At 42.6% G+C, this 20,906-nt stretch overlaps 1 protein-coding gene across 1 annotated transcript in view; it reads left to right on the top strand.

Moving 5' to 3' along the window:
* Positions 1-734: 734 nt before the first annotated feature.
* Positions 735-20,906, top strand: part of LAMA4 (laminin, alpha 4) — a gene marked incomplete at its 5' end in the record, with an annotated part of 61,378 nt that continues 41,206 nt past the window's right edge. Inside the window, 9 exons of the mRNA XM_010286876.1 lie at positions 735-810; positions 3,358-3,572; positions 7,527-7,622; positions 9,817-9,968; positions 10,111-10,221; positions 13,663-13,774; positions 17,139-17,306; positions 18,050-18,243; positions 20,127-20,243. Of these exons, the coding sequence (XP_010285178.1) occupies positions 735-810; positions 3,358-3,572; positions 7,527-7,622; positions 9,817-9,968; positions 10,111-10,221; positions 13,663-13,774; positions 17,139-17,306; positions 18,050-18,243; positions 20,127-20,243 (1,241 nt within the window). The remainder of the gene's footprint in view (positions 811-3,357; positions 3,573-7,526; positions 7,623-9,816; positions 9,969-10,110; positions 10,222-13,662; positions 13,775-17,138; positions 17,307-18,049; positions 18,244-20,126; positions 20,244-20,906) is intronic.

The raw sequence follows: 20,906 nt of genomic DNA, 5'->3' as shown, positions 1-20,906 counted from the left end.
ACCCCCTCCCTGGGCAGCGCGGGAGGACTCCGGAGCGGCGCACCGGGAGGCCATCTGCCCCGCTTCCTCTGGCGTTCGGGGCGGGGGCTTGCCGGTGCTGCTGCAGGGGCTTGGCACCAACCTATCCAGCTCACGTTTGCCAGCAAACGGTGCTGTGAGATCACGGAGGCCTTTGCTAGGAACTGGGAAAACCATCTTCCCAGTTTGAAATTTAGGAATGAATCGTCTTGCTCCTGGGCTCCAGCAATAAAGTGGTAGTGGATGAAATCCAGGTTTTGTTAAGGCCCAAATGTTAAAAACGATAACTGAAGAAATTATACCTTAGCGTCCAAAGTGAATCGAGGAAAAAGGTTCTTTTGGCATTGCCAGGGAAGAGGAAGTTAATTTCTTACTCGCCAATAATTACAGGAAGCAAACATGGCTGCAAAATGAAACAAAGGTAACTTAGCAGCTTTATTATGGGAGAGGAAATATTCTTTCTTAGCAACAAAGAGCCATTTATCGATACAACAGAGGAAAAGATATTTACCGCAGGCCTTTTTCAGGCCATAAAATGCGGAGATGGAGCAGTGCTGTCCATCCAGCAGCCTCTGCTCTTCTCACATGCTACCAACTACTCAAAGGAGGCCAAGTGCAGTTCAGCCCTATGAGATGCACTGAGTGGCAAAGGGAAGGGGAAAGTGAAGGTGACACATTTATTTTCAGCTCTAAAAGTTTCTATTTGTTTTCGACAGCTACTCCAGATGAGGAGATATGGCTAATAAAAGTGAGTCAGACGGTCATAAAAAGCAGCATTTACAAAATAGATCTGTGAGGATGTGAGGAATTGTCCACTACGTTTCTGGCAAGTGAACTCAATGGTATATTTCAGAAAAGAAGAAAAAAAATCACCTTGTCCTGATGAGAGGGCAGACGTTGCGGGCCTGATGGGAATAGCATGCAGTCTCTGGCAGATGCTGGCCGAAAGCCAGAGCTGGATAGCAGCAAGCCAAACACTGGTCTGGCCCAGCACTGCTCAGTGGCTTCTGTGACTTGGTGGCCACATTAGGCAGATGATCATTTGGAAAATACCTAACTACAGAAAACTAAAAAGTAACTCTGCAAGATTTTGAAGGTTCAGAATAAATCAAATGTTTCTACAGATTACAAAAAAAAAAAAAAAAACCCACACAGAGGGTTTTTTTCTTGTTCAAACTTCATAAACGTATGGAAATTCTGCAATTGGGGAAAACACTACAATCCCATGTTGGCTATTAGAAAATCATAGCAAGAGTTTTGGCATGACTGAATAGCAGCATTACCGATGACCGCCTGCTCTGACTCCCATGGGAATGGGGAGTGACCCCACCAAAGTCAGTTAAATCGCACTCTGCACTCAGTGTTGCATTCACAGTTCTTCAAGGGGTGCACAGAACCCCAGGTCGCACTTTTATTCTTTACATCTGGGTCACCCAAACAATAAGATCTGCACCAAAGATTCTGGCAGTGCTGCAAAGAGACAAACAGAGTCTTTATCACTGGCAAAGGCAGTATTTGAGGCAGCCAAGTGGTTTATATTAAGATGCTTAAAATTTTATATGTCTTTACTGTGGGGGTTCAGAACTGGAACATGAACAAAGCAGTGTTGAGGAAATTACTTTCTTTATTAAAAAAAGAATAATCAGCAAATGGAGGAACAGATCAAAACTGGAAGCTTTTATCAGATCTCCCACATATTCACCATTCAGACATAGCAGAACCTGGATTTGACTATGTCAAATCTATGGCAACAGACCTCGGCTCAGGTCCCCAGCTGGAACCTGGGAAAATTAAACTAAACTGCCTGCAAAGAGCAGAACAAACAGCATCTTAAAACGAGGCTTTATGGATGGGAGAAAAGATGAGGAAAATGCGGTGATAAAAACAGGATGAAATGCAGTAACTACTCCTTAACTAAATCACTGCAACAACTACTCAGTCCTCCGATTTCTTCACTCGCCAAATGCCACACCAGCTAGTCATCCCCCTCCCTGCAGTAGGTCTTCATGCCAAGTTTGGGGGTATGAGTCCCTGATATCTGCGCCCCAGGCTGCTGTGTCACAGACCCCCCCGCCGCCCCGCAGCGACGCCGTGAACAGCGTGGGCTGTCCCTGTCCCGCCAGCTGACCCTCCAGTCCGTCAGCCGCGGCCCCACGCTGCTCCAGCCGCCGGCTCCTCCAGCCAAGCCCTTGCTCGAGGATTTGCTCTCACGATCTGCTCTCTTACCCCAGTTTCCTACATAACACAATATAGTTGGTGAGATCCAAAGCTGAGAGAGACAAAAATAAACACTAGAATAAACACCGCTCCGGTGCCGGCTCTGTTCGCCTCACCGGTTACTTGGCAAAGGTTCCTCTAGCTTGTAGGATTAAGCACTTCCCCTGCTACCCGCAGAAACTCCTTTAACTGAGACCTTCTCCTTCCCAAATGATGACGCCAGATCTATTACCTGCTGTCTTAGTTTAGGGCCACTGGTCACCCAGGAACGTTATGGATCACTGGCTTGTCTGGACATTCAAAAACCACTACAGTTTCAACACCTCTTCCATTTTAAGATGTAGCAAGTTTTCCACTGAAATGCTTCCCAAATGTGACAAGACATGAAAAGCAATTTGGACCCGTTTCAGGCCTTCCTTGGGGTGCTTGTTACCCACCTCCCTCTCTCCTTCTGCAAAACGACGGAGGAATCCTCCCCTCCGGGGCTGGCGGCCGCTCTCGGCCTTTTGCCCTCAGCCAGCAGGCTACATCGAACAAATCTGAAAAATGGAGGCTGGTTCAGCGCCTGTTCGGTTCTGCAAAAACCAGAAGCCATCCCAATGCTGCACTATAGAATTATTTATACAAACTTTTCCTGGTCAGTACTTTGTGTTGTATCATAATGAAAATAAGGTCTGAACTTCCTCTGAGTTTCAGCATCATGAAATGCTGTCTCTTACCCCAGTTTCCTATATAACACAATATAGTTGGTGAGATCCAAAGCTGAGAGAGACAAAAATAAACACCAGAGCTGCCTCTCTGCCAAGGTCATTCTGTCATAGATTTTAAAACAATGGGGAACAAATCATTTTACTGCTAAAGACGCACAAAAAAAAACCCAAAAAACATAGACTGGTGTGATGGAGATACCAGGAGTGTTCAAAAAGGGAAAAATATCTAACTGTACAGATTCAGATGAGAGAACAAAACAGCCTCTGCAGGAACACAGCTCTTCATTTGCCTTCTGTCCATTAGTAGCTGCAGACCGTCATCAATTCCTGGTGACATAAGTAAAGTCAGAGAAATGGTACCACAGATGGGAATGTCACTTCTCATCATCGCTGGGCTTGCTCTTCCTTTCAGGTGTGCCCCCGGTTACTATGGGAACCCTTTGCTAATTGGAAGCACTTGTAAAAAATGCGATTGCAGTGGCAACTCGGACCCAAACCTGATTTTTGAAGACTGTGATGAAGTGACCGGCCAGTGCCGCAACTGCCTGCGCAACACCACCGGGTTCAAGTGTGAACGATGCACTCCGGGTTACTACGGGGATGCCAGATTCGCTAAAAACTGTACAGGTACGGTCTATAGCTTAGCTGGGCAGAGCAGACACCAGCACAGCATAGCCTGCGGGTGACCTCCCAGAGATCAGAGGTGCCCGCATCAGTCCGCAGACGCTTGTGGCCCTGCGGGCAGTGGGTGCTCCCAGCCGCCTACCTGGCGGGGTAATTTGGATGCCTGCTTGTCCAAATCATCCCAGGCACTGCCCACGAGGAAGCTCAGACCCCAGACTCCAACATCTCAAACACCGGGGCAGGATGAACGTAGGCACTGTTGTGTCCTGCATCTTGTTTGAAATAAGGGTGTCTCAGCTTGCTTTGGGCAGAGACTTCACCTTTGTTTGTACACACCACATGCGACCCAACATGGCCACACAGACTGAGGGCACTTGAAGACTTGAAAGTATTTTTAACGGGAACAGGATCATCCTTCCTGTCCTGACCCAACCCCTGCTAGTTTTCACAGTGATAATGTATTCCGCATTTCCCACGGGTCTGCATTATCTTGCTGGTTACTGTATTTCCACACCAGAGATGACTGTACTTCCAGGGGCTGATAAAGTGCTACCTAGAGGATCTTCCCAAAACACACCTATACAGAAGGATTACAGAGGTTTACGACCTTTCATAATTATTCTCCTAATTTACATAGAGTTCAATCCAAATAGGACTTTGGGCTCTTGCCCTTTGTCCTTGCTTTGGCTCTGGGAGACGAGATTACATGCCCTTTCAGAGCACCGGGAGCAGCCACAGCTAAAGGCAAAATGCAGGTGCTCAGAGCAAGGACCCTGGGGCTTCCTCCCAACCCTTTTGCCAGAGTCCTTCCCTCAAGAGCACAAGTTGGGGAGATGGATCACTCCTAGCTCTCAGCCTGACTTGAAGGTAAGACACGGCCAAAGCTCGCACCCAACCCAGACCTCTGAAGTGTTCCAGGACCTCAAGGTACAGAGCTACAGGCCTTAGGGCTTTAGCAATGTCTTGATCAAACCTATGTCCTTCTCGCAACTCACTGTACACTTGGACTTTGATTTTTACTAGCTACTCTAAAGTGCTAAGGTGTGTTTTGGGACCTGCAGGATGGAGGTTGTGAGGACACTCTGTACTCAAGTGCCCTTTGTGCTGCTGTCTTCATTTGTAGGGAACTGTGCATGATGCCACTAGGTCCCTTCTGGTTTTATGTTCCAGTGAGCTAGAAGTTGAGTGTCCATCTCCAGGGTATAATTCACAAAAAGACAGTGGCTGTAAGGAACAGCATGCCCCGCAACTCACCTCCTGCCTAGATTTAGGCAACCAAGATATGCCTGAAATTCAACATCTCTGTGATTTTGAGGTTGCAAAAGCAAACCTCGTTTATGCACTTCACTGCCTAATTCAGTTCACCAGAGACGATTTAACCGCAGTTGTCCCGTAAGGAATGACAGGATCTAGCTCATGGTTCCTGGATGCCATGAGGCAGGAGGAACGCACTTCGACTCAGCAAACCACAGCAATCGCGCCCTGGCCACGTGCAAAAGCAGAGCTTCAAACTGCAGGGCAATCTAAGCAGATTATGCAAGACATAATTTTGGAAGGCATCTCTGAACATCGTTTCTAAACCGAAGTTGTCAAACATTCATCACCTCAGTATACTTTTGGTTTGCACCCTTAAGGAGCTGTAGGAATTAGAGGCAGAATGCCTTGGTATTATTTACGTTTCTGAGGTACAGTTTAAGTGGAATTTCATGGTGCACAGGACTTCTTTATACAGATTTTTCATGCAGACTATAAATCAGCTTGGTAATTCTCTTTGTTAGCAGATTTCCTTGTAGTGTTTGATCTTTGCTAAAAAAAAAAAAAAGTGCCTGGGCCTTGAATATGTTGTAAGTACAGCTTTTCTCTATTTTGTAGTGAATTTAATCTTGTAGTTGACTCTAGCAAATCCCAATTTTGCAGTATTATGTTTCAGACAATTACATACTTCTCGTTTCATCTTCATCTCTGCTGAACACCACAACGTGCTGCACTTGACAGTACTGCGTAGACTGTGTGCACCACTCAATACATCCATGATTTCCAAACTATTTGGGTAGTTCACAAGGCAAGCTTACTCTTTGTTTGGCATTTTGGAGCAACTGGGAACTCTTATTTAGAAAAATATTTTTTCTGAAATAAGACAAATACTTTCTTTAACTTACAAAAATACAGAAAAGAAACTAGTGGAGGAAACAAGAGAGTCTGCATACATGGTTTCCACAGAGCACCTCAAAGGTTATATAGAACAAAAAAATGTAAGAGAACTAAATGGGCAAACAGATCTATCCAGCTAAGATCATCTTTTTTTTTTCTTTTGAGTGAAAGACAATATCTGTGTAGCTGTGGACAGTAGTTTCAGCTTCTTTTCAATAGATTTTTAAACCACATGTCCTTTAGCCACACTTCAAAGCTTTCCATAAATGTTCCTCAGAAATAAAAAAATTTAGAAGCATTCTCCACCAGTAAGTCACAGTAGTATCAAAAGTCTTATCCCCTGCTAAAAATGTGGTACCTCCTAAACAAGTAGATGAAAAATTGTCAGGATGGCTTTTGAAATCAATTTATTATAAACATTTCTGTTTTAGTAAATTACTCAGTTTTAGTAAATTATTCAATTACTCAAAAACCTTAAATTAATAGTTATCCACTTAAATAAGAAGACACAATTTGATTTTCTTGAGTACCAGTCTTATCCAAATTTTAATCTTGTAAGTGTAATCTTGCAAGTGTAATCTTGCCACCTGGGGATAGCCTAGATCCAATGATATAGGTAAACAGAAATCTCTGCTTTCAGCTGAGACTTTTCTTCCACTTTTTAACAAAAGAAATAACAAATCTTAAAAAATTGTAGATCCAAAAGCTGGGAGGCACCCAGTTATACAGATTGTGGTGAGGTCAAAATATCAATTGCCCCACAAAATTAATAACCAAATTCTGTTCTCACATTAGTACAAAACCTGAGTAGTTCTACTAACACTGGTTCATTTACACAGAATTATTCCAGTGTTAGTGCATTATGTTGACTTTCAAGCTGTATTACACATTTTCCCTGATAATTCCTCGAATGTGCAACGCGAAATGTAAATACAAGAGTAATTCATAGAGAACAATGAATGGGCTGCAGTAAAATGGCAGTAAATATTTTTGTTATATGAGATTCTGCTGAAACCATGAATCACAAGAGCAAAACGAATTCCAGACAAGTCGCTGCTGTTCTGATGTTCTGCTTGAGTTTTTGTTATTTGATCAAAATGTTCCAAGAATAGTTTAATCTTTTAAATAATATATTTTAAAAGGCCAATTAAACCTTGAAAGAGACATTTTAGATTAAAAATCATACTTTTTAAAAAGTGACTTGTGCTGGCAATAAAAATGTAGCTTACTCAAGTATAAAAAAATGTAAAACCTCATTTATTCTTCATTGTAAGTGGTAGGAGATACTTACTTTTTGATGTGCTCAAGCTCATGATGGAATCGGAGTCCACTGTCAATCCCTGGTAGCTGGAAAGCTTATTTAGTAGCAGCCTGTCACAGCATTGATAAATTCCACAGGTCTGTGGACAGATCTGTAACTAACAATTAACTTTAGTTGTACTGCTTTCCTTAGCCCATCTCCTAAATGTCACCCTCTCTAGACAGTGATGCACAACAGCCCAGCTGGGCATCTCTGGCCTCACTGCCTCTGCTTGTGACCAGCTGGGAAGCTTTGAACAAGTCATTTCAGCAGAGGTTTTCTGGTTCTGTTTCCCACCTTAGATTTTATCTGGTCCAGTTTGACTGCAGTGCAAAAAACCACCTTTTTCTACATACTGAAGGAAAAATCAGTTCAAGAAATCCTTGATTTTGGTTTGACTATCTATGCACAATCCTACGTACAATCATTTCATTAGTCTTGGGAGGGGAAAGGTGAGTTGTACAATTTAAAGATGCTTCTTTCAAAAATCCTTTCTTTTTCCCCAGAATGTAACTGTGGAGGGAGAATGTGTGACAGCCAGACGGGAGAATGCCTCGCAGACAGTCCTGAAGTTTCTACTGGCACAGACTGCCCAACCATCAGTAAGAAGATTATCATAAGAACACGAAAAATTAATATTGCTCTTGTATTTAGATGCTTAAAAATATTAACTTAAGGGCTTGATTCTCCAGGGGGCTCAGCACTCTGACCTTGGTCCCACATGGCACTTATACAAGTGAATCTGCACAGTAGCCTGCTGACTGAATATTTAAACATGTTCTCACTTTCTTGACGGAGTACATGCACATGTCCAACTCATGATACAAACTGAATCATAGAATCATAGAATCACAGAGTCATAGAATAGTTTGGGTTGGAAGGGACCTTTAAAGGTCATCTAGCCCACCCCTCCTTCAGTAAGCAGGGACATCTGCAACTAGATCAGGTTGCTCAGAGACCCATCTAACCTGACCTGGAATGTTTCCAGGGATGGGGCATCTACCACCTCTCTGTGCCAGGGTTTCACCACCCTCATTGTGAAAAATTTCTTCCTTAGATCTAGTCTAAATCTATTCTCTTTCAGTTGGAAACCATTACCCCTTGTCCGATTGCAACAGGCCCTGCTAAAAAGTCTGTCCCTATCTTTCTTAGAAGCCCCCTTGAAGTACTGGAAGGCTGCAATAAGGTCTCCCTGGACCCTTCTCTCCTCCAGGCTGAACAACCCCAACTCTCTCAGCCTGTCCTCACAGCAGAGCTGTTCCAGCCCTCGGATCATTTTTGTGGCCCTCCTCTGGACCTGCTCCAACAGGTCCATGTCTCTCCTGTGCTGAGGGCTCCAGAGCTGGATGCAGGACTCCAGGTGGGGTCTCACCAGAGCGGAGTAGAGGGGCAGAGTCACCTCCCTCGACCTGCTGGCCACGCTGCTTTTGGTGCAGCCCAGGACACAGTTGGCCTTCTGGGCTGCGAGTGCACATTGCCGGCTCATGTCCAACTTTTCATCCACCACTACCCCCAAGTCCTTCTCGGCAGGGCTGCTCTCAATCCCTTCATCCCCCAGCCTGTATTGATACTGGGGGCTGCCTCAACCCAGGTGCAGGACCCTGCACTTGGCCTTGTTGAACCTCATGAAGTTCACAAGGGCCCATTCCTGGAGCTTGTCCAGGCACTTCTGGATGGCATCCTGTCCCTCAGGCATGTCAACCACACGACTCATCTTGGTGTCAGCTGCAAACTTGCTTACAAACTGCGGAGCAGTAGGGAAGTATCACCAAAGCCACTTCTACTGACTTTGAGACACAGTGCCTGCAAAATGGTATTACGGCCCTAAAAACTGCCATCACAACTTTACCTTGCATGTAATTACTGGTTTTCTAGTTGTACATCTAATATAAACTTGCTGTTGGCAGTTTGACATATATCCATCAGTCAGTTGCTTTTCCACTACCATCTCCCCTATTCTAACGGTAGGAAGCCTGAGGAGTTTCCAGAAGCACTATGTTGTAACTATTGGTAACCATGGATATTTTTTTAAATGTTAGTATAATTACGCCTGTGGTATAATGCAGACCGTGTAGCACACATGGGTTCCTATACTGACTCCCAAGAAGAGGGGTCAGGTGCCTGGAAGTGCAACCAGAAAGAGAACATTTGGGAGCTGCTTCCATCAAGAATACAGACTATACAATATCAAGCAAAAGTTTCTGTAGGAATCTGTGTTTCACATCCACCTAAGTCTCTTGCATTTATTGGTGGCACCAATGTCACTAAAAACAAGGTGTGACAAGGACATAGTTCCACACAAGCATAATCCAAAGATGTTACAATTGTGGTTTTAGAAGTTGCCTTCCTAATCATATAGGCAGCCAAGAGCCCATCTGCTGGACATCCTTACTTCTCATACCATCAAATTTTAAATACAGAGTTTTGGGTTCTGACAAAATGAAGTTGTTTTTTTGACCCCCATCTGTTGTTCTTCGGGCCACAAACATGAAGAGCCTCCAGGGAATAGCCAGGAAATACCTCTCACTCTCTCTCCCTGCTGACTACGGAGCCGCTTTGGCAGCCTCTCAGAGCAGTCCCATCTGGTGCTGCTCAGCTGGAAGCAGCATGACTGTACTGCGGGACCCTGAAAGCGGGCGGGTGAAAGCGAAAGAAAAATGGGTATCCATCAAGATCCATCAAGGACAAGGAGAGAGAACACCATGGGGCAAGAGCATTATAATGTGAATTTAAGATATTTGCTGTTAACTGACACAAACACTAAAGAAAAATGACACTGTCTTATTTTCTTATCAGGCTGTGATAAATGTATTTGGGATTTGACAGATGACATCCGATTAGCGGTTCTGGCTATCGATGAAAGCAAATCGACTTTACTGAGCATTTCTACAGGTGTTGCAGCTCAAAAGCGCTTGAATGACTTGAACCTCACTACCACCCATCTCCAGGTACAAATGTGGATGACATTCTATTTTTTAATGTAATTTTAAGCTATAAATTTCCACTCCGTTCCTATAAATTTCGATCCCTGCCCTCACAAGAGAAAAAATTTGCTTTCCGCTGCACTGACTTTTTCCCCCCCACACACAGGCAGCAATGTCCAAAAAAAAGAACCATGCTGCGCTTTGGACCATGCAGGTTGATGATGCTGCAGACGAAATGAATGATCTCCTGAGAGAGGCAGCGACACTTGATGAACAGGTTTGTTTACAGCCCCCTGCCAGAGCTCTGCGGGTTTGTGGCTCGTCATATTTGCATGCTGGCCTAAGAGGTTAGTACAGAATAGGTCCAATTGGAAGAGACCTGCAACGATCAGCTAGTCCAACTGCCTGACCACTTCAGGTCTGACCAAAAGTTAAAGCATGTTATTAAGGGCATTGTCCAAATGCTTCTTAAACACTGACAGACATGGGGCATCAACCACCTCTCTATGAAGCCCATTCCAGTGTTTGACCACCCTCTCGGTAAAGAAATGCTTCCTAACATCTAGTCTGAACCTCTAGGTTCACTCAGCAAGAGTGGGAGTGCCCTGAAAGATAGTTGGGAGAACTCTATTTCTATTTTCTATTTCTAAACTTTCTACTTTACTTCAGCTCTGAATTAAATGCATAAATGACCTATCAAGTCTTCTTCCCGGAAAAGGAAGGATGTAGGGCCAAAGTCTGTTGAATGTGGTCAGAGGTTTGTCACCGATCACAAAAAGCCTCCCCTCAGGATCTGAGTGCCCACCTACCCTCCTACACATGTTTGATCTGTGATAGACACGCTGCATTTCTATTTCGCATTTTGATTTCTAATTAAATTAAGTAACCAACTAATTCAGATTGACTTTGCAAGTATTTGTACTATATCTATTTTACATGTATGCTCTCATAAAATTAAACTAGCCCAGATTAGACAGTTCAAAATATGTTACAAAACTGCCAGTTTAAAAGGTTTTTCATGTACCCACTGAGATGGGAGCCTGATCAGCACTCAAGATATGCTTTAACACAATTCTAATCGTAAATGTTGCATTCACATTCAGTTGCCGGGCTATAAAATTAAGGTTATCTGCTCTCAGCTCACATAATGCTTTCATTGCACCCTAGAAGAATACTGCTATGATATATGTTAAGAGAAGAAATAGGGTTCAAAATTGTTTCTCCTTTATTTTAAAGAGATACTATTAAACACCTTTCTGTTGCTAAGAGATATATATTGGTGAGATGCATCACTCTCTGCTATTCTCAGAGATAACCACAGCTGCAGTAGAACTAGAGGATATTTCATGCTTATTGCAAAATGTCAGACCTTACATTCACTTACCAATTCTTCCACAAGACAAATTAAAATAACACCTCAGACTAAAACTCAAATGCAGAAGCAAGTAGGAGGAAAAAAACCACTAAAGAAGAGGAGAAAGGACTGTACAGAGAAGTGGAAAAGAAAACTCAGGTTTGGGTGTTTTTAATCAGCACTTAATTAGCAGAAAGGGCACTGCAGAATTACACAGACTATGCCTGTGTCCAAAGAGAGGTTTGATTAAATCAGGTCTCACACCCCCCCCACCGTCCCTGTGAAAATCCAGCAGTGCTCACACGCCTTGCTGTCCCTCTACGCAGCTGGTAGGCAGGATGATTAAGGAATTAGGTTTTCTGGGAATATTTAGTGAATTTGGTCAATAACGTTTCTGTCATCTTCAGTACTGCCTGGGGATTTCTTAGCTCATTCCACAGTTTGACTGTTCCTGAACCAAGAAATTCAGCATTTCCTCTGGTCTTTGCTCCCTGGTTATTTCTAATGCTTGTTCCACACAAACACTTGTGATTGCTTGTAAAGGCAGGGAAATAAACAGAATTGTAAACTGTCACTGTGGAAGGAAGACCACAGTAATAACTCTGAATGTATTCAAATATATTGAACTTTTTGCTCTTTCGAGGCACTTTAATGGGAAATGGGTACTAGGGCCTTGAGTGGGTTTTGCAGGGGGATGCTGCACCTTCCATTCAGGGCATTTCATGTGCACGTTCCCACGTCTGAGGGGTTGCTGCAGATTCTGATCTAAACCCCAAAGGCAGGATGAGTGCACCAACTGTAGGCAAATCCTCCTGCTAAATGTGAAGAGTGAATGTGACTTGTAACTCCCTGGGCCTGCTTGGGATGAGCTTAGAGTAAAACAGCACGTAGCTCAATCCTGAATGTTTGGCAGAGATTTGGGGGAGCTGAGAGCCTTTCCTCCCTGAGCTCTTAGCAAATTTCAGGATGAGACTCTGTACATCAGTGGGAATTTGAGGATCCCTAAGAGCACCCCTCACTCATGCTGCTGTGTTTCCCACCAATCTCAAGGCAATCAGCAAACCTGTCTCACCAGTTCCCCAAATGTTCAATAGTTAAAGAAAAATCTGGCAAGGAAGGAGTAAAAACAGTAACAAGTTCTTAACATAAGCATGAAGTGGCGATGCTGAGCAATAGAGCATCCGCAAAAAACCTCGATAGCAAGAAAGGAATATGAATAAAAGACATAGTGCTTGCCCTTCAAAGACTAAAAAACCAAATAAATAGAATTAAAATGGAAAGCTTTCTATAAACCCTTGCATTTGTTTCATACCGCCCTGGCCCTGCCTTCAAGCACCTCCTGGTGCCTCTGCAAACCCCGAGGAGAAGCCGCGTTTGCGGGCGACAGCCGAGCCGCGCCGGGCTGGGGGACGGCAGCAGGCTCCTCTGCGGTCCTCGCAGCGTTAAGCACACCGACAGCCAAGTTATCTCCTGGCTTACGAGGTGGTGGCAGGGCACCCCAAACCCAGAAACTAATTTTAGAGTGGGAATTTTTTGCTGCTGCAGCCCCAGCAGGGACCATGAATCAAACACCTTACTGCTGGCAAGCGTGCGGTGCGGACTCGTATGTGCGCACACACACGGACGGTCCAGGAATCGCTGACAGCACAGCAGTCATATTTATTATTCCTTCCTGGGAAATACCAGTGAAAACTAAATCTAAGGACTCCCAAAGTCAGTGGCCTTCTAGGAAGCGTGACAATGATGACATGGTAAATGTTCGTCCTTACATCCTCACCTGGTACCTCACCATACAGCCTGTTTGGGGACCAGATGACCTTGTGTCTGTGTCAGGGAACACAACGCAGAGTACAGCCTCCAACGTAATATAGTATAGGACTGTGGCTATACTCGTCAGAGCATTTTGAATCCTCATGCTTTTCCTTAATTTTAACAAGTTGCAGAGCTGGGGACTTCACGTGGGGGAGACACTGATCTAAAAATGGTTTTGAGCTTGACGCTTATTCTTCAGTCTACATGCTTACTCAGGAAACACCCTACCCAGCAAAATGAGCGAGCCCTGCTGAATGCCCAGGAGACTCAGCAGATGGGAGTTTTACAACTGTACATGATTTATGGCAATTTGATTGCAGCAAATGATGGATAAATATGGGACAGATTTTAATCTCTCACTCTGCAATTCTGAAAATACCGACAAGACAGCCCTTCACTTCAAACACTTCTATAAATACCACTTTATATGATAAATGGACTTTCACATGCTCATCAGGAGAAAGCAAAATATGTGTTTACACCGCTCATCCTCACATATCCATATGGATCTGAAAAGAAATCTAATGTCTGGCTCACATGGTTTATTCATAGGGCAATGAAGCATCCAGCAAAGGCCTCCTGGTACAGAAGGAAACCATGGAGACCAACAACCGTGCCACTCAGCTTGTGCAGCAGCTCAGTAATATGCGGGATAACATTCAAGGTAAATAGATTTCTTTCTGGTTCAGCTCAGTGTCAAGCATGTATTAATTAAACCTCCAGAAAAAAAAATGATAGCACCTGGGCACTCTTGCATAGCAACCCACACATAAGGCTTTTGCAGCCCGCAATGCCGTAACAAAAACTTGTCTCTCTTAAAAGACAACTGATACCACAGGCTAACGTGGTCTGATGCCCAGAACAAGAGCCTCTCTTTCTTTTTCCTCTCTTTAACAGGGCAGAATAATAGTAAATAAGTTTACATAGAATCACAGAGTCATAGAATCATTAAGGTTGGAAAAGACCTCTAAGAACATGAAATACTTCAAGCTAATTCAGCCTGTAGCCTTTGTTTGTTTGAATAGCTGCTCAAGGTATTTATATACCTTTGTAAAAAAACAAGTCAGTATCAGATTGGGGCTGGATGGAGCCACAAACACAAGCTCAGGATGGGAGATGAGAGTATTCTGTGTCTTACTTGTCAGCAGATTCATGCAAATGCACTTTTCCTATCCTGCTGATGAGTAATGGAGGCCATATGAATAGCTAGACAGATTTTTTTTAAATTGTGCTTTCCCTTTTGAACCCATTGCAGCCAGTTGTGTCTGACTAACTCTGGTGATCACACCAGTGAGTGTTACTTTAAATCCAGGTTTTGCCTTTTAGGAAACTGTTGCTGAGTAGGATTGTGCTGGTTCATATAACTTCATGCAGATGCTTCTAAAAAGAAAAGGGTGATGAATAGTAAATAATTTGTTGATTTTACTGCTTCCTCAAGCTCAGTGTGGGAGGCGGTAGTGATTTTCTTTTCAAGTTGCTTATTGCTTCATCTGACCAGAATTTCCAATTGAGTTTGGGTCCAGACATATCTACAGGACATTACAGACTAGCTGTTGCCCTCTTGTTCTTTTTCTTTTTTTTTTTTTTTTCTGAAATACAGAAGCAGAATTGGAAAACTGCATTCTCATTGCCTTCTTTTTCCACAAAGAAAACATTGCCTGTAGTAAAAGTGAAAGGCAGAATTGTAAACTGCATGGCTACTGCAGACTGTCTGAAATGGTTATTGATGCTGTTTCACAGTACTAGAGGTAAACATGATGATTAAGATCTCCCAAAATTAGGAAAAGAGTGAAACCAAGAGCTCTTTCATGTTAAAATGTTGGGAGAAACTGTCACCTACTGTCTCAGTGTCCTGCTCATCTGTCCATATGATGTGAGAGGATGCAGTTACAAAGTCTGTCCTTGGCCATCATGCTAGAGCAATAAAAGCATCTCTAGAACTAGTAAATTTCAAAACATAATTTCTCTTCTGATTGTAAATGTTTATATTTTACACCTTCCCGGATGAATTTTTTTTTTAATTTAGAGCCTGCAAAACCACTTGCATCTTCAAGAATTTTTACTCTTCTATATATCAAAGTATAAGTGACAACAGTGAACACATTCCCAAGCACAACTGCACTTAAAAAAGGTTTCCTGGTCAAAGATGATCATCTTTGTCTGGAATATCTATGACATATCATTATCATGCTGATATATAAAACTGAGATTAAACCAATTGCAGCCTCTTCTTCAGTACCTACAGAAAGGAGTAAAACCCCAAGTGAATGTACTCAGAAGCATCCCTGCCCCTGTACACCTGCACCATGAAAGCCTCCATCCTGCTGTAGAGCACACTGATTTCCCCCAGTCTTTGGCAGAGCCAACAGTATACAAAACTGTGGCACCAGAATAGAAAGGCTGATGGGCAGTTGAGGTTAAACAGCCCTTCTTCAGTAGAAATACTTGATTAACAGACCTAAGTAGTTCTGTACCAGAGCAATTGTTGCAAGCTCTATGGCAACTTGTATAAGGAAGAACAGTTACATATCAACTGTTATCTTTGCTTATCCTTATCTCCATGGGTGCTTCAACCATTACTTTATTTCAACAAACATAGTTAAGTTAACATATCCCATTATAAAAAAGAGGCAGGCTGAGACCATACTCATAGGATGTTAGATTTGTACTACCTTCTTACATCTGTGATGCTGAATCACCTTTGACTGTCTGGCCATCCATCACATTTTATTTCTACAATTATTGAGCAAAAGTGACAGCACGAGCTTTGTTGTATGTCACTAGCAATCACTGGTTGACCTCTGTGGATCATCCTTTTGTATTATTAATTGGTTTGGGGCAGGACAGGAACCACAGAAGGCAGACATGTTCTAGTTTGGCACACAAAGAGCACAGTCAGGTTGAGCTATCACAGAAAAAGCAACACCCATGGCTGTGAATTAGAAGAGAGTGCCTGTTCACCCAGAAAGTAGTTGGAGACAAGTTGGTGAAAATTATTTCCACTATGCTCAAAACTATTCTTCTACAGGGGCATCACCCCTGTAGAAGGCAAGCCACTCTTACTGAAGGGGAGGTGTATCTGCGCACACACACACATGCATGTGCCAGCATGAGAAGGAAAAAGAAATCCATGGAGCCACTAGTCATGATAGGTTACTGCTCAGTATGAGTCCTTAAAGCTTCCCTAATGAGCTGAGGAGCCGGCTGTACAACTGCATACAAAGACACTCTGCAAAAGAATCAGTTGTGCCAGACTTAATACGTCTATTTGTTATAAAAATCTTGCAGATGCATAGTGCTGGCTTTGCCAGCTCTGGTTATCCACAAAAGTAGTGATGAATGCAAACCAAAGCTACTCACACCATAGGGCATAAAAGAGGAGGTCGTTGGTATCTGAAGCCAGAGAGTGAGAAGTGGGTAAACTCTGCAATGCCTACACCGGGGATGGATAAACTCGATTTCAGCTGCAGGGATCCAACAGTGTTTTTTGAACTGAGACCAAAACCTTGAAATATTATCTATCTCCAAAGCTAGAGATACAGCTAGGCAGTATCAGGCCAGAAGTCATATGTTACCTCTTTAGGGTGCCTCAAACTTCTTCAGATGGAAAAAGAGGTTACTTCGGTCTCCTTGTCAGTGGTGTTATTTAATAAACATAACATTTTTGCAGCAGCACTTAAAAACCACGATCCTGGACGAAAGCCCCAGCCTGCTATATGCCACAGAACTTGGAATAAAATGATGATCCCAGCCTATAAGAACTGCCAAGCCAAATAACGCACACCACCCGTGCCTGCTTAATCTCATCCTCTTCTGATGAGACCCCCCACATATGCCAGAAAATGTGATTTATTTACAGTTTTAAATTTAAGACTGGATTAAACATAATAGTAATCTATAGAGTTGGAAGATCATGAAAAATTTCTTTTGCCATCAGCATGATCTGGACTCACAAAAGTAAAAGTATTCCACAGTATTTACTTCTCTGTAGCCATACTGGATTGACCATCTGTTCCCTTTTCCCACAGAAATCAGCAGCAAGATGCAATACTATGCAATTCAGCAAGAGCTGAGCCCTGAAGAAATTGCCCAGAAGCTGAGTGTGGCTGAGGAAATGCTGAAGGAGATCAAACGCCGTAAGCCTTTCACTAACCAGAGGCAACTTGCAGATGAGGAGGAAAATGCAGCGGAAGAGTGTGAGTTTTAAGCCTGTTTTCCATTCACCCACACGTTGACGCGCAGTTGGCGTCGGCCGGGCGGCTCTGGATGGACTGCCGAGCCCCCAGGGAGGACCGGCAGGCACTTGGCAAGCACCGACCGGTGTGCTGAAGATGCTGCTGCCGCCAAATGCCTGCCCCGAGTCCCTGCTGGTGCTTGATGCAGAAAAATACGTGTATGCCTGTGTGTCCGTGTGTGCCTGTGCACTGCGGCACCTCAGCGATAGCTGCTTAGGAAGATTCGTGCCAGGGCTGGAATTGTCCGTGTGAATGTCTTCCTTCCTCCCTGCCAGCTCTGCCACGGGGACCGTAAACTCCAGCAGAAAGAGAAAAACTGCTGAAACGGGAAAGGGCAGCAGCTTAATTCTCACAGCTCAGTGAGCATCAGTCAGAGCCCCAGGACAACAAGGACTCTCTTCTCCAGAGTAGCCTGCGACAATGAAAAACAAAGAGCAAGGAAAGCCAAACCTAGTTTCTTTTAGGAACAGCTACTTTGAGAAGAGGGAATTAATGGGGTTAGAATGAGATACTAAAATGAGAAGCATCTTTCTTTTTAAAAAGAGGAGGGGAAATTAAAATCTAGGTATATGATATCTCAAGTGAATTTGTAACAAATGTGTTTTACTGTCCCCTGAGTAACAGCAACAGAAATTGTTGCATAGGAAAGTTTTGTCAGAAATCCAAGCTTTGGATTAATCAGTGTCCTCTGATTTTTCTCCCAGTGCTACAGCAAGTTGAAGAGTTTCATGAGAAGTACAACGACACCAGATCTCTAGTATCTGATGTGCTGGAGCAGCTCAGCGAACAGGATGTGAAGCTGTCAGACCTGGAGGAGGCATTAGACCAGGCGCTTGACTATGTTACACAAACGGAGGATATAAATAAAGAAAACACAGCCAATCTTCAAAGGCGTGAGGTACCATGCAAGTACATTTATCATAACTGTTGTCTGTGAACACTCCATCTCTGCCAGGGCTTAAAATAGGAGACTGCAAACAATTTAGATTCAGGAATCATCACACCAAGAGAACTTCTTGGACCACTCAGCAGGATGAGTTTGACTCTCCAGTTCTAAGAAACAAGTTGTGGAAGTGCAAGGTACTATTATTTATTCATGGAGTGACACTAAATGACAGATCTCAGCAGGCCAAGGAAGAGATGGATACTAATGCCTAAACTAGGAAGATGTATTACAACAAAACCCAAGGAGCTTAAAATTCTACGTAGCATGGCTGCTATAAATATTGCAGTGGGATTATTTTACCTATTATGTACTGATTTATAATGTGGAAGGACTTCATGCTCAGGAAAGTAATTATATTCTATTAAAACAATTATTTATAAAGACTCTGCACCACATTCGTGCCCTGGGCTGAGTGCGTTCATACTGTCTCATCCAAACTTTCTCTCTGGTCCTCTTTAAAAAAAAAATAGCCCCATTTTTTTCAGGAAGAGCAGATGATTGTCCTTGCACCATCAAGCACAAATCCATTCTATAACTGCTCCAATACAGATATCTTGAAACTGAGCTTCCTGCTTGTTGGGTGAACAGCCTGGCTATAGGCTGCAGCAGTTTTCCTTTATGCTCTATTCAAATGAACAGTTTCAGTATTTTGAATAAAGTAATCACTCCAGAGGAGACCTCAGAGGAGACCTGTCCCCTACAGCACAGAAGGGGGGCATGTTTGCCTGTTGCTGGTATTAGATTCAAATCCCATCTGGCTGATGAGGAAATTGAATTTTCAGGTCTCTCATCCCAGAAAAGTACCTAATCCATCAGCCATATAAAAAGACTATTTTTTCTCCTCCCAGTAGTTTTGTGACTCTCTCTGTTTGCTTCAGCTTCCATTAAGGAATGCAAAAGCAGAATGTCCCACCTGAAATTTTTCTCTTCGCGGATTTTTTCAGCAATTAAAAAAAATGAGAGAGAGAAATTTAGGACCATTTAAAGTGAACTGTTTTCATTTTGATGGCTGAAATTATTTGGATTCCAGAGGAGAGAGGTTTTAGGGAGCAATCTTGTGATCTGAAGAATTATCCTGCAAATTCAGGCCAGCCTCTGGGTTTCATCGCATCAGTGGCTGAGTTTTGAGCTCTTGAAATTTGCAGCATCAGAAGTTCATGCTGATGTGGAAGGTTTAATAATTCGATGGAGAAACCAGGCATGCTGTTCTACAAGCAGTTTAGGATCCTTACGTACAAAGCCTCTTCTCTTGTTCCATTGTTTCATAATTACAGTGCCAAGCTGCAGCTCATCTTATATTGATGAAGCAAAGCCTGAAGTATGTAGTCGCAATTGTTCACTGTTTTTAACCAGTTGGATCTTCATTATTCCTCAAAATGAAGGCAGATGCTGTACAAAAGAGATTGTTCACATTAGCTTTGCTATTGACAAGAAAAAGAGATCTCTGTACTGTATGTTTAAAAAACTTCCAGCAAAAAACTAGTCTCCAGACCACTATGAAAAATCCATGTTTAATTTGTCTCTGCTGGCAGTGCACAGAATAACAATTCATTCCAATAATTGCTCATGCTGTAATATACAATGAAATTAATTCATATAAATAACAAAACTAATTTCTTTCACAAAGACAAGAAAATGCAAGGAGTCACATTGTAATACGCAGCTATTGTAGATGTCTGGGAAAAACTTAAGACTTCAAATTTGTCTAAAATTTATTTAGTTAATCACCTCATCTTTTGAATTCACTTTAATAACATGACAAAAATGGTAACACTGTATTTTAGCAATTAATGAAAAAATTTAGGGTTTGATTGTGATTTAATTTTTTTTTTTAGAAACAACACGAGAAAATGAAAGAGCAACTAGATGAAGTGAATGGCATTCTGCTAAGTGCCACAACTATTTTGGTAGGACCGCAAAAAGTCAACTCTGAGTTAGGTGAGGTAATAAAGGTAGGTGCCTCAGTGACTTCTTTAAATGGTATGTCCTGACTTTTTAAACTTTTTAAAAGTCATGTGTTTAGACAACTAAAAAAAAAATCTCTCTTTTTTTATACTGTTTCAATTAAATACTCGTGAATATTCCCCCACAAATGTATAAATTTTCCTGGATGAAAATTTTTTTCTGCCTCAGAAAAATAATTATAAGGACACCTTACTGTAGGCACAGCTGAATGAAGGAATCTGCTGTAGGGTTCTCAATCATTTCATTATAAGCAGTTGCCAAAAGATGCTCTGGTAACAGAATGCACTATATGCTAAACTCCTTTTCTCATGCCTGCAAGTGAGCATTGGAGAAGGCTAAAGATCCCAGATATCAGTGTTAAAAGAAGTCACTGTCAAGAGTGTAAAACATATATAAACACATTGTCTTACAAAAGTCCTTTCCTGGAACTGTAGACCGGTATCCAGCGTTTTGAATGAGACAAGGTGGTGTAGGAAATTTTTAGAAGCTTAATCATTGCCATGGTTTTTGGACTTTCTATGAAAAAAAAGCAGCAAATAAAACTGGGATTTTGCTAACTAAAATATTTGCCATTTTACCAAAGCTTTTTTTTTTTTTTTTTAATTTTGAGATAGTTTAAGACAAACTAAGCTTTTTCAGAAACATTCATT

This window comes from Phaethon lepturus, unplaced genomic scaffold, assembly GCF_000687285.1.
Source record: "Phaethon lepturus isolate BGI_N335 unplaced genomic scaffold, ASM68728v1 scaffold14955, whole genome shotgun sequence".
Classification (NCBI taxonomy): domain Eukaryota; kingdom Metazoa; phylum Chordata; class Aves; order Phaethontiformes; family Phaethontidae; genus Phaethon; species Phaethon lepturus.
This window is presented reverse-complemented; position numbering and strand designations above follow the sequence as displayed.